The sequence below is a fragment of the Syngnathus typhle genome, linkage group LG4 (genome assembly GCF_033458585.1).
Source record: "Syngnathus typhle isolate RoL2023-S1 ecotype Sweden linkage group LG4, RoL_Styp_1.0, whole genome shotgun sequence".
Classification (NCBI taxonomy): domain Eukaryota; kingdom Metazoa; phylum Chordata; class Actinopteri; order Syngnathiformes; family Syngnathidae; genus Syngnathus; species Syngnathus typhle.
In genome coordinates this window covers 1,647,501-1,662,522 of record NC_083741.1, presented here as the reverse complement: position 1 = coordinate 1,662,522, position 15,022 = coordinate 1,647,501, and the positions used below count along the sequence as shown (strand labels likewise).

At 44.2% G+C, this 15,022-nt stretch overlaps 1 protein-coding gene across 1 annotated transcript in view; it reads left to right on the top strand.

Moving 5' to 3' along the window:
• LOC133153086 (serine/threonine-protein kinase BRSK2-like) overlaps positions 1-15,022 on the top strand; it is a 180,370-nt gene that overhangs the window by 162,153 nt on the left and 3,195 nt on the right. Inside the window, exons 18-19 of the mRNA XM_061277139.1 lie at positions 383-563; positions 4,083-4,175. Coding sequence (XP_061133123.1) covers positions 383-563; positions 4,083-4,175 — 274 coding nt within the window. The remainder of the gene's footprint in view (positions 1-382; positions 564-4,082; positions 4,176-15,022) is intronic.

Genomic DNA, 15,022 nt, shown 5'->3' with positions numbered 1-15,022 from the left:
TATATACATATATACATTGTAATGATATTGTATTTTATACTATATATTGAGAACATGACGAACCCCTGAATAGAGATATATGTATCAATATCAATATTCATTACCTCAACATGTTGGTTTAGTTGTGATAAAAATGTTAAAATATCTCAAATGTATCAAATTGGTGTTTAGTTTTATTTGTTCTTCCTCCGTGGCATAGTTCCAGTTCACAGACACAGTACCATGTGGCCTCAATTTTTAGTACAATGTCCTTGTCGTGCTGTCAATGCTGACATCGGACAACATCACAGTGTGTTTTAATGTAACATCAACATCATGTGACCCTGTTTTGCTCCATACTATCGTCACATCTGATGCATAAATGGCCTGATCTCCTCCTCAGATACCCAGTCTGAGCCACAGTGTCATATCCCAAACTAGCTTTCGAGCTGAGTACAAGTCCACGACTGGTCCAACAGTTTTCCAGAAGCCTGTGAAGTTCCAGGTGGACATCACCTACTCAGAGAGTACCTGTGCCAGCAAGGAGAACGGCATCTATTCTGTCACCTTCACACTGCTCTCAGGTCAGGTCAAAAATTTACAACCCTCCCCCCCAAATTCTTCAAAAAACAATAAAGGTTCATTATAAGTTACTTACAGGGAAGGGGGCGAAATATGGAAAAAAATCCAGGAAATTCTCTGGCCTGACACCTGGGGCCTCCACGCATATTTCAGAGGGGCCAGTGAACCCGTGGTCCCCACTCTAGCTCCCCCGGTGCTTTGCACTCCTGCGAAAAAATGTAATTCATGAATGTGAAAATTATGATTCAAAGTAAACTAAATGTAGTTCACCAGAGGCGTAGCCAGGAATTTTTCCAGTAGGGGCGCACGCCCACAGGAAAAAAAATCTAACATCACCCACGCCGTTCGCTGATCGCTAAAACAACATCCGGGTCGGGGAGGTAAACGGTGAATGGATAACATCGCGCACATAGAATAGCGCAAGCACATTCGCGCAGGACCGAAAGAAAAAAACGGTATGAAAATGAAGAATCGAAAAGCTCGATTTTTTTCAACCGGGGCGCACGGAGTCCGAACCGGGGCGCCGCCCCGGCTCGCCCCGGCTTGGCTCTGTAGTTCACAAATGAGCTATAAAATATTAGACCTCTCTATAGTCTAAGATTTATTGACTACCTTAATACTCCAGTTTTCTCCTATAGTCTCGGCAAAAAGTACTTTTATGCTTCATTGAAACCTCTAATATCAGCCGTCAGTAAGCTTGTGAGTGGGTGGTTGTGTGCGTGCGTGTGTGCGTGTATGTGTGTATGTGTGTATACATATATATATATATATATATACATATATATATATATATATATATATATATATATATACATATATATATATATATATATATATATATATATATATATATATATATATATATATATATATATATATATATATATATATATATATATATATATACATATATATATATATATATATATATATATATATATATATATATATATATATATATATATATATATATATATATATATATATACATATATATATATATACATATATATATATGTACTCAAGAAAAGACGCAGACCACAGATGTCAAGACACGGAAGCTCCTAACCATGCACGGAGGGTTCCACCCTAAGTCCAGCACCCTGAGACTGTACACTAGCCGTAAAGAAGGAGGCCGAGGACTACTGAGTGTGAGAGCCACTGTTCGGGATGAAACAGCCAAGATCCATGAGTACATCAAGGAAAAGGCCCGAACGGATGACGTGCTCAGTGAATGTCTCAGACAATGGCAAACAGAGGAAGAGTGGCTAGAGACACCATCATGGGAGGACAAACCCCTACATGGGATGTACCATCGGCAGATAAGTGAAGTGGCTGACATCAAGAAATCCTACCAATGGCTGGAAAAAGCTGGACTGAAGGACAGCACAGAGGCACTCATCATGGCTGCACAGGAACAGGCTCTGAACACCAGAGCAATAGAGGCCAAGATCTACCACACCAGACAAGACCCAAGGTGTAGGCTGTGCAAAGAGGCCCCTGAGACAGTCCAGCACATAACAGCAGGGTGTAAGATGCTAGCAGGGAAAGCATACATGGAACGTCATAACCAAGTGGCTGGCATAGTGTACAGGAACATCTGTGCAGAGTATGGACTGGAAGCCCCAAGGTCAAAGTGGGAAGCACCCCCTAAGGTGGCAGAGAACGGGCGAGCCAAGATCCTGTGGGACTTCCAGATCCAGACTGACAAGATGGTGATGGCGAACCAACCGGACATTGTGGTGGTGGACAAACAGCAGAAGAAGGCCGTTGTAGTGGATGTAGCAATACCAAGCGATGGCAACATCAGGAAAAAAGAACTTGAGAAGCTAGAGAAATACCAGGGCCTCAAAGAAGAGCTTGAGAAGGCCTGGAAAGTGAAGGCCTCGGTGGTGCCCGTGGTCATTGGGGCACTTGGGGCAGTGACCCCCAAACTGGAGGAGTGGCTACAGCAGATTCCAGGAACAACATCAGACATCTCAGTCCAGAAGAGTGCAGTGCTAGGAACAGCCAAAATACTGCGCAGAACCCTCAAGCTCCCAGGCCTCTGGTAGAGGACCCGAGCTTGGAGTGGAAAAAACCACCCGCGGAGGGTGAGAGGGGAATTTTTATATATATATATATATATATATATATATATATTATATGTGTTTTTTTCACAAACTTTCCGAACAAAAAAGTGAAACCGCGATAAACGAACCGCGATGTAGCAAGGGATTACTGTAATTTGAATTTCAAGTGACGTCAGCCGTGGCGCGGCGGTTGTTTACAAAAAGGACAAAGATTGATCACGGGATGACGAAGATGACGAAGGGCCCCACGTACTACCGGCATCATTAGCGGGTTTGTTTCTAAGTGACACGGAGGACGAAGAGTTTGAACGATTTAAGGATTTGGAGTGACACAGAAGGTTTGAAAAACTATTATGGCTTTTACGCACGCCCGGTCCTACTCTACGGAGCTCTCTTTCACCTCCGTGGATAGAAGTCGAGGGCCGGCGCTCGGCCGGGTGGCTGTCCGGGGACAGTGGATGGGGCTCGGTCATGGCTTTTACGCACGCCCGGTCCTACTCTACGGAGCTCTCTTCCACCTCCGTGGCTGGAAGTCCACGCCGCCACACGCCTGGAAGTTAGTTTTGTTAAATAGAGAGCCGTTTACCAAACCCACGTCTTTCCTTGTACTTTGTTAACGCTACAATGTAGTTATATACTAGATCTGTGGAATAACAACGAGGTTGATGTCAGGGCGCACGTTGTTGACAAAGGACGAGGAATTTGGTCGATGGATTTAATGATTTAGAGTGCACAGATGGTTTGATAATATTATTGCTTATATAATAGTTATTTGATGTCTAATTTATATATTGTTATATGGGCCTGTGGAATATTTTGAAGTGCAAGCGCCGTCAGCGGCGAGCACCCATTGCTGACAAAGGACGATCGATGGATTCAATGAATTGGAGTGACACAGATGGTTTTACTATAAACGTGGTATTTATGTAATAGTTTTTTTAATAACTCTGAATGTTACGTCAGGCCCGTTCTCAGCTCTTCGTTTGTGTTTATGTCACGTTAGCATACCTATCGTTTAGCCTGTTGTTGCTTGTTCCTGTCTGTTCTTGGTGTTGGATTTTGTCGAATAAATTTCCCCCCAACATGTGACTTATGCTCTGGAGCGACTTATATGTTTTTTTTTTCACGTTATTGTGCATTTTATGGCTAATGTGACCTATATTCCGGAGTAACTTTTAGTCCGAAAATTACGGTATATATATTTTTTCCAATGTTGGATGACCTTTATTTATTTATATATATATATATATATATATATATATATATATATATATATATATATATATATATATATATATATATATATATATGTGTGTGTATATATATATGTGTATATGTATATGTATATACATACATATACACAATGATTACGTTTATTCATTTAGTCAAGCTAGAGTACACCCTTAATGACGTTTCAAGTGTTATAACAATAATGTGCTTGCTCATCAGGTCCCAGCCGACGTTTTAAGCGTGTGGTCGAGATAATTCAGGCCCAATTGCTCAGCTCCAATGACCAGTCAGGCATCCAGCCCCCAATCTCTGGTACGTTGATCCCTTTATCCCCCAAACCTTTTCCTTACAGCTCCCTCCTGCCCCACTCAGCATCCTGGCAATAATACATCCGCACGCAGCTTTGACCCACTCAGCTCGGCTCAGAACACTACTTTTGCACACAGCATCCAAACGTGCATGTACTCGCCAGCATACCATGACCTGCAACATCCAACATTAGGCACCAGGCTCTAAATGTGTACAGGGTCAAACATTCCCGCTACAAGTCATCCCTTTTGAAAAGAAAACACACAGGTATTTGAAGATGCAATTTTCTGATGATTGGCTATTTGAATTATACCTACAGCACCTGAATATTAGAAACTGAAATTAAGGTATGAAATCATATTTTTAACTGGACTTTATGTTTTGGGCTGCCTGTGGACAGACGGATTTTTCAAAAGAAAACTGAAAAGTGTGACTTCTCGTTCTATGTACCAGTGTGACGCTGTAACATTCCACAGCCACATGTTAAATTCACACAGCTTTCTGCATACATTGCTGCCATGAGGATATACAGCAGCATACGTATGTACTACTTGCAAACAGGTCAAAGCTGCGATCGCTTCAATGCCCTGAGTTATTTAAAGAATCTTAACAGAGATGTAGAAGAGAATATAATATTCGTGGTCCATATGAAAGTTTGTTCAACTGGAGGAATAAAAATATTACTAATTGACAGAATCAGGCTCTAGCCAAGGACCGCTACAGATATACGTATCTGAATAAAACTACCAAAGTTATTTCTAAGAGGAAAAATATTGACAATAGCTACCTTATAAAACACAATAAGACAATATAATTAACAGTTTAAAAAAGAAAATGCCGACTGTCCAAAAAGTTCCAGTTTTTATCATTACAAGTGTGACTATAGCCAGTGATAAACTTTTATCAGTAATTACAATATACTATATGGAAACATTTAGCCCACGACCACAAATCTCACATTTAGTCTATCTTTCTGTCACTCGTCTCATCCATGCATACTTGTCAAAGTCAAAGTCAAAGTCAGCTTTATTGTCAATCTGTCCACATGTCACAACACACAAAGAGACCGAAATTACGTTTTTCTCTATCCCACGGTGACGAGACACATAACACGATAGACATACAAGTACGCGACACAATATAAAAACAAGAAGGCAAAAATTCAAACAATCAATAGTAAGAGTGATGAATAAATACTAAATAAACAGATAACACAATAAATAAGAGGAGCAAAACGGAGCCAGCAAGCATAGCACAAAAGTAAAAAACATCATAAACAAAAAAGCACAAACAATAAATAATAAGAGTAATAATAAATAAACAGATAACACAACAAATAAGAGCCAGTGTGCATACAGACAGTACAGACAGTAAAAGTACAGGACGCTACGCAGAACGGGGGAGCGAGTTCAGGATCCTAACAGCCTGGAGTATGAAGCTGTTTGAGAGTCTGGTGGTGCGGGAGCGCAGGCTTCTGTACCTCTTTCCAGAGGGCAGAAGCTCGAACAAGGAGTGAGCGGGGTGACTCACATCACTCACAATCGTGGTCGCCTTGCGGGTGAGATGGGAGGTGTAATTGTCCTTCAAGGAGGGGAGCGAAGCACCAGCAATCTTACCAGCCGTGTTCACTATGTGCTGCAGGGCCTTCAAGTTGTAGTCAGTGCAGCCGCCACCCCAAACAGCAATACAGCTGGAGACGACGCTCTCAATGGTGCCGCGGTAAAATGCAGTCATGACGGCCGGAGGAGCGCTCGCTCGCCTGAGTTTCCGCAGGAAGTACAGGCGGCGCTGGGCTTTCTTTGCCAGTGATGCGGTGTTGGTGGACCAGGAGAGATCCTCACTGATGTGCACCCCCAGGAACTTGGCGCTGCTCACTCTCTCCACCACAGCACCGTCGATGGTCAGCGGCAGGTGTTGGGTGTGACCCTTCCGGAAGTCCACAACAATCTCCTTGGTCTTGTCGACGTTCAGCAGGAGGTTGTTGTCCCTGCACCACGTGGTCAGAAGGTCAACCTCCAGCCTGTATCTAGTCTCGTCTCCCTTGGTGATGAGACCCACCAGAGTCGTATCGTCAGCAAACTTCACTATACGGTTATCGCTGTAGGTTGCAGTGCAGTCATGCGTCAGGAGGGTGAAGAGCAGCGGACTGAGCACGCAGCCTTGGGGGGCCCCCGTGCTCAGCGTGATGCTGGCGGAGATCTTGTCGCCAACACGTACTACCTGTGGCCTCTGACAGAGGAAGTCCAGTAGCCAGTTGCAGAGGTAGGTACTGAGGCCCAGCGCGTCAAGTTTGCTGATGAGGCGTTGTGGCACAATGGTGTTGAAGGCAGAACTGAAGTCCACAAACAGCAATCTCACATACGAGTCCCTCCTCTCCAGGTGGGTGAGGGCCGAGTGGAGGGCAGAGCAGATGGCATCCTCAGAAGACCGTTTGGCTCCGTACGCAAACTGGAAGGGGTCAATGGTGGGGGGGAGAACGGATCGGATGTGCTCCATGACAAGCCGCTCAAAGCACTTCATGATGATGGGCGTAAGTGCCACGGGTCGGTAGTCATTGAAGCAGGACGGAGCGGGTTTCTTCGGCACAGGTACGATGGTGGCAGCTTTGAAGCACGACGGGACGATGGCCTGCTGCAGGGAAGTGTTAAAGATGTCCGTGAAGACATCCGTCAGCTCACCAGCGCAGTCCTTCAGCGCCCGACCCGGGATGTTGTCAGGGCCCGCCGCCTTACGGATGTTGATAGCGGCAAGCGCCCTCCTCACGCTGTCGGCGGAGAGGCACAGGGGCAGCTCGTGTGAAGGGGGAGTGTTCTTCAGCGGGCAAGTGCTGTTCTGAGCGTCGAAGCGAGCAAAGAAGCGGTTGAGGTCCTTGAGCAGACGGACGTCGCCTTCACAGCTCTGCGGCGCGGGCTTGTAATCCGTGATGGTCTGAATGCCCTGCCAAAGGCTCCGTGCGTCCCTGCTGTCCTTGAAGTGGGCGGTAATTTTGCACGAGTACGCCCTCTTTGCTTCTTTGATGCCCTGGGACAGGTCGGCCCTCGCAGTCCTCAAGCCAGCCTCATCCCCTGCTCTAAAGGCTTTGTCCCTGGCCCTCAGCAGCCTGAAGACAGCCCCTGTCAGCCATGGCTTCCGGTTAGCCCGAGTGACGATGGATTTTGAGATCATCAATGCACTTCCTGATGTAGGAGGAAACAGAGTCAGTATACTCCTCAATGTCTGTCCGATCGTCGCAAGTGGCAGCCCTCCTAAACATGTCCCAGTCAGTAGAGCCAAAGCAGTCACGCAGTGCATCAGAGGCACCCTCAGGCCACACCCGTACCTGCTTAAGAACCGGCCTGGACGCTCTCACCATTTGTCTGTATGCGGGCAAAAGCATAACAGTGATATGGTCAGAAAGTCCAAGATGGGGGAGGGGGGCGGCTTTGAAAGCTCCTTTATGCGAAGAGTAGACCCGGTCCAGGAAGCTGTCGCCACGCGTAGGAAAATTAACATGCTGGTGAAGCCTCGGAAAAACAGACTTCAGGTTAGCATGATTAAAATCCCCAGCGAAGATGGTGAAACCGTCAGGGTGCGCTGTCTCCTGTTCACTGACAGCCTGGTACAGTTCACTAAGAGCCGCGATCCTGTCGCCTTCGATGTTGGAAGGCGGGATGTAAACCGCGACTAGCAGAATCGCGGTAAATTCCCTTGGCAGGTAAAAAGGACGGCACTTAATGATCACGAACTCCGCCAGTGGCGAGCAGTGCTTGCATACCACTACAGAGTCCCGGCACCATTCGTCACGGCTGTAGACGCATATTCCACCTCCACGAGATTTCCCCCCTTGTACAATGGCCCGGTCCGCCCGATAGCACGCTAGCCGCTCCAGATGTACGGCAGAGTCCGGAATGTTGACAGTCAACCAAGTCTCAGTGAACACGAGCACACAGCAGTCCCGCACTGTCCGGTTTGTAGATCGCAGCAGGCGAATGTAATCCATTTTGTTGTCCAGCGATCGAACATTCGCCAGAAGAATGGAAGGCACGGCCGGGCGAGCAGGGTTGGCGCCCCCGCGTTTGCCCCTCTTCAGCCTCCTCGCACACCGCTTTCGACGCTTCCCCACCGGGGGAGGAATAGCAGACGAGCCCGGCGACGCTTCAGGACGTAGCAGTCCGAGCTCCTTTGATGTTCCCCCATCAAAGTCCAGAACTCGACAAAACTCGCTTAGGCCGATGTCAAGCAGAACCTGCCTGCCGTACTTGTAGCACGACTCAGCACGACGAGACGAACAAAAAAAACTGCTGGACAGACACACATTAGACCAGGGGTGGGCAAACTACGGCCCGCGGGCCACATCCGGCCCACGGGACCGTTTAATCCGGCCCGCCAACCCTGAACAAATTGTATTATTAAACTTTTTTTTTCTGGTCATTTTGCCTGCAATGACTGCGTTTTCCCAGTAGATGGCGAAGCGCTCGCCTGCGCATTTACTACCAGAAGCTGTGTCAGAAAGCTCGGTGCACACTCACAAGTGCGTGTACGTACTCAGTAGTACGGACTTGGCGCACTCTCGCTCTATTCGTATCAGTCCCGAATTTAGAGCGTGGGCTTTGACGACAGCATTCTTATAATTCGCGCGCTGAGCTTTCAGATGCAGTTTTGCGCTAAAGCCACCCACAAACCTTCCCCTGGAATCCTTCCATTAAAATGAGTGGCCCGAAAAAAAGAAGTGAGTGCCGAATGTTAAAAAAGAGTGGCCAATTTGGCTCGACGTACGCGACGTGACGTTCAGCCACATCAACATCAACCCGTCACAGATCAAGGTAAACGGACCAACACCTCGGATCTTGCCTAAGAATTGCCACAACAAATTTTACTCCAGACTATGACGCACTAGCAAAAAAGGGAGACCAACAACACTGTTCCCACTGAAAATGAACGGGAGGCTCTCAAGTTTATTGTAAAAAAATGCATTTTGAATATGATTTGTACACATAGCAGGGATTGAAACTAGCGACCATTCTCATTTTCAAACAATGCAGGATGCTCAAGGACATTGATGCACCACCTATTTGCGACTAATCTTAACCTGTAAAGTTCTTAAGGCTTACTTTAAGGAGGTGTTTCCCGTTTCCTCACCTCTGTTACCAGGTGTTTGCGAGTTAAAACTCTGCTCTGATTTTCAGATACCCCTCACCGTGTTGCTGTTTTGATTACTTTATTTGGATGTATGCTTTCACCGATTCTTCAAGATGATATATTTGGTCAGAATGTTTGCCGTTTTATGTGATCTCATAAGATAAACATCTTTCATTAATCTGACCTGCAGGCACTGAAGTGATGGAGATTGTTATTCATAATAACAGTGTCGTATTTTATGAGAATCACTGATAGCAGTTTTTTTGTGAATTATTATTTTTTTAATGCTGTTAATAAATGCATTTGTTTTCAAAAAAATTGTTTGGAATATCCATGCTTTACTACCTACTAAAGGCCAAGATCTTTTATGCAATGACCTTTACAGGTCGCTTATATGACTTCACACAACGCCTACGTCCATCTGCTCCTGGTCCGGCCCTCCGGTCCAAATTTAGAACCCAGTTCGGCCCGCGAGTCAAAAAGTTTGCCCACCCCTGCATTAGACGGACAAAACACCGTTTGGGCGGGACAGAGAGAGGTCGCTGCGTATGCACGCGCCGCCATCTTGAAATCTTGTGTCTTTTAATGAACAGCTTCTCACTGATCTCACTTGGATAAAACGATCTGCAGACTTGCATGCTGAATTACACGCTAACGCAGTACAAACAGTAAAACCCTGGATCTCAACGGTAATTCCAGAAGGAGCATCAAGAAGCGAAGCCGTCACATTCTGGAGCAATAATTCAAATTTTGTCTAAAACAGTACATAAACCCACAAAAACAACAAAAAATACAATACAACAAAAGCTTGGAGCACAGCCTTACGCGCTCCGTTAGCGTTTTTTGACACGGCAAACATTTAAAAGATGAATAGATAGATAGATAGATAGATAGATAGATAGATAGATAGATAGATAGATAGATAGATAGATAGATAGATAGATAGATAGATAGATAGATAGATAGATAGATAGATAGATAGATAGATAGATAGATAGATAGATAGATAGATAGATAGATAGATAGATAGATAGATAGATAGATAGATAGATAGATAGATAGATAGATAGATAGATAGATAGATAGATAGATAGATAGATAGATAGATAGATAGATAGATAGATAGATAGATAGATAGATAGATAGATAGATAGATAGATGGGCGGACGGACGGACGGACGGACGGACGGACGGACGGACAGACAGACAGACATACCGATAGACCTTGTGTTAGGGTCCAAGAACCGAGGCAAACATTTCCTGACATTTTTGTCATAAACCGAATATGTCGAGTCGAGGCGGTTGACTTCCAGGGTTCCACTGTAAATGGAATTTGCATGGGCAGGTCCATCTGTTAAGAACTGTCTGTGTGGATGGTTCTGGATGTACTGCCTGACAATAGATAGCCACATTATTTTGAAATAACTGCATGTTTAATTCTGCAATGTGTTGTAGTGAGCAAACACAGATCACATGATTGAATATTGCAATCTTTTCAATCCTCATTCAATTTCATAATATCCTGACCAAAGTTATTGTAGTTTATGAAAACTAACAGAATACATATTTTGTTGATAAATCAAAATAAAAATGAAAGTGCTATACAAAGTAACTGAAACTATGTACATTTTAGTGTTATAAAACAAACTATAGCTAAAATCATAATTATATATTCACTTTCATCTGTCAATAATTTCCCATATGAGCTTTCAGGGTTTATTTTAAATGTAAATGTTTTGGTATTACTTTTCAGATGTCCAGAAAAAGGAACACTCATTTAGGGATTGTTGGACTTTATTATCAATATTACACAATACTCAATGATCTTTTTTTAAATATTCCGTTCAGCAAATATTCCATTAGTAAAACTTAAATAAACCTAATTAAAATTAATCAATTTGGGGGTAATTAAAAGCTTAACTAATAAACCTGAAGCAAAAACTAATTAAAACTAAACAAATTTAAAGAACACAAAAATCAAACTCAAATAAAGACCTATTACAATGAAAATTAAATACAATGAATACCTACTATAGTTACTATTATTACCCTGATCCTCATCTTGTTATGCATTATTGCTCTGTGATTCACAGTTTCATCAAATATGTATTACTTTATTTCGAAGCAGAGCATCATTAGAATTATTGCATTGTGAATGGTACAATACCACACTTTTTTCACATTTTATTAGGCAAAGTAACATAGCTAAAAGGTGTAAAATCACGAATTAGAAAACACAAAAATCTGCTATTAGAATGAGACTTTTTTTCCTGAATCATATAAGGGAATTTTTCTTTGCAGTTCTCTTGCCTTTCTTTCAGCATCTACTGATTGTGGTGTTTTATTCGGAACCCAATGTTTAAAATGAATGACAGTCACTGCTCTCAGATGGCTGTCAATGCTCGACCCCTTTTCCAAGCAAACCCTTCAAACGTGGTAAGACCCAGAGTGACTAGAATACCGGACCTCAGGCATGAACCCACATTGGGAACATGCTGGAGACACTGGCGAGCAGACCTTGTTTGCAATAACGTCTAAATCTGAAACTGTATGAGTGAGCCATAAAAGTAATTGTTTCTTTACAGCAGACTCATTTCTTGAATGAATCCTAGTCGCTTACTTTTGATGACAAGCACGTTTATTAAAGATAGAGGTCAAATGTATGATTGCTTCTTAGCAGTAGATAGGAGATGATGCATCTTATTTAGTTTGTTGGCTAAAAAAAATGGAACCGAAATGAAACCTGCCATGCTATGCAACCACACTGCTGAGGCATTATTTGACAAAAGCATTGCAACACAACATACCACTCAATATCATAAATAGCAAGGAGGTAAGACCACATAAATATATTTGACATGGGAATTAATCTGATGAAAGAACACTGCTCTCTATTCTGCCACCACATAGATATTAAATATTTGATCTGTTAAATTACAAATAAATCAAAAAGATTGTGTGTCTGCCCTAATGTATGTTTATGATATGTACAAACCTTGCATGGTAATCATTAACGCTGTGTTGTACAGCCCTTGTCATCAGCTTCACATTTGAAAAATTCTCTGCAGTAAAACGTGAAGTATCATGAATGCAAGTCGCTGTGTTTTTGGAGAATACGCATGGTAAGTTAGTCACAATAACAGCGCATAGCGATGGAGCAACATTTGGAGACAAACTCAAGCAAATAAGTAAATGTGCAATTATTTGTCGGCTGTACTGAGGCATTTTCTTGCTCTTGACTGTGTTACTGCACTTACCAATTGCCTTTGTCTTATGGATGGATGTTGTTGTGGTGAAAGTAAGATGGAGAGCTAAAAGAAGCTTTGGAAGACGTCTCTACAGTCAAAGTCAGGTCTATGACATGCGTGATTGAATAATATGTCAAATGCCACTCAACTCAGTTTTATTTATTGAACACTAAATAAACGCAGCTGTAGCCGTAAGAAAAGCTGCACATAGGATGGGACAACACACTATAAACGTAACAATGAGAATGAATGAACGAACGAACGAACGAACGAACGAACGAACGAATGAACGAATGAATGAATGAATGAATGAATGAATGAATGAATGAATGAATGAATGAATGAATGAATGAATGAATGAATGAATGAATGAACGAACGAACGAACGAACGAACGAACGAACGAACGAACGAACGAACGAACGAACGAACGAACGAACGAACGAACGAACGAACGAACTAATTAATTGTTAGCTCTAGCTAACTAGCTCTCGTGATTATCTATAATCACGTTATGGAAATATGCAAATTATAGAAAAGCTTCCTTCACAATGAATAAGGATACAGGAGGTCGATAGTGTTTCCGTCTTGTTGTGCAGTCAACATGTGTGAGTTTGCTTGTCAATGAAAGAGGAAGATGGTCGAAATGTCCAGTGAGCAGTATGAGGTCAGTCACCACAGTGCTGGAAGTGTAAATCTTGCTATCACAGCATGCATGATGTCCATTTCAATGTTATGAACAACTGCTGTCTAACAGACCGTACGTCATTTGTCGGCGAGTAACGCACAAAATGTGATGTGCAGGAGAAGGCTCTGTCACCGAAGGATTTGAGTTTGGATTTTGGGACTGTCAGACGTGACGTATTGGAGGATCGGAGGGGACGGTTGGGGCAGTAGGGGACAAGGAGGTCGGATAGGTAAGTGGGAGCCAGGTGGTGAAGGGCTTTGAAGGTGAGGAGGAGTATCTTGAAGATGATACGCTCCTTCATGGGGAGCCAGTGAAGAGAGTGGAGAACAGGAGTGATGTGTTCACGGGACCAGGTGTGGGTAAGGAGGCGGGCAGCAGAGTTTTGGACTAGTTGAAGTCTATGGAGTGAGTGAGCAGTGATTCCAGTGAGAAGGGAGTTGCAGTAGTCAAGCCGGGATGAGATGAAGGCGTGGATGAGAGATTCAGCGGCAGGGAGAGAAAGGCAGTGCCGGATTTTAGCGATGCGTCGGAGGTGGAAGTAGGAGGTCTTGACAACTGAGCTAACATGAGGTTGAAAGGACAGTGTGGGGTCAAAAATAATGCCAAGATTGCGTGCCAGAGGGGAAGGAGTGATGTTTGAGGAGTCAATGGTGAGTGTGATGGATCCAGTTTTATTAAGGGAGGATTTAGTGCCTATGAGGAGGAGCTCTGTTTTGTCACTGTTGAGTTTGAGAAAGTTGTGGGTCAGCCATGCTTTTATTGTAGAGATGCAGGTTTCAAAATGAGTGAGGGAAGGGTTACGGGTTGGTGTCGTACGTATATAGATCTGGGTGTCATCAGCGTAGCAGTGGAAGTCCAGATTGAGTTTGCGGATGACGGTACCAAGGGGAAAGAGGTAGCAGATGAATAGGAGGGGGCCAAGAACTGAGCCTTGGGAGACCCCTTGTGTAACTGGGGAGAGGATGGATGTGTGACCGGAGAGAGAGATGAAATGGTTTCTGTTGGTGAGGTAGGAGGTGAGCCAGTCGAGTGCAGTGCCCTCAACACCTAGTTGGCGCAGCCTTTGGAGGAGGATGGAATGGTTCACAGTGTCAAAGGCTGCGCTAAGGTCAAGTAGTAGTAGGATGTTGAGGGCACCAGAGTCTGCAGAAATGAGGAGATCGTTGGTGACTTTAACTAGAGCTGTTTCAGTGCTGTGAAGTGGGCGGAATCCGGACTGGAAGGGTTCATAGAGGTTGTTTGACTGGAGATGGGTGTGGAGTTGGGCGGAGACAATGCGTTCAAGGGTTTTGGAAAGGAATGAGAGGTTGGAGATGGGACGGTAGTTGGAGAGGTTGAGTGGGTCCAAGGTGGGCTTTTTGAGAATGGGGGTGATGGCTGCAAGTTTATAGACAGCGGGAAAGTGGCCAAGGGATAAAGACTGATTAAAAAGGGTGGTGAGGTAGGGGAGGAGGACAGGGAGGCAGGCCTTAGTTAAGGTCGTTGGAAGAGGGTCAAGAGAGCAGGTGGTTGTCTTGGATGAGGTAATGATGTCTAGGATAGTGGAGGAGTCAACAAGGGAGAAGGCAGTGAGAGAGGGAAAGGGCGGGCGGTCAGGAAGTGGGGGGCAGGAGGGCAGGGGAGGAGGAGTTATTGATGGTGTCGGTCAGAGAACTGTTGATTTGGGCGATTTTGTTGTTGAAGTTGACAAGGAAGGAGTTACAGAGGGCGGGTGAGGAGGGTGGTTTGGTGACCGGTGGCTGGAGCAATTTGTTGATGGTGGAGAAGAGTATGCGGGGGTTTCGGTTGGTGTTATTA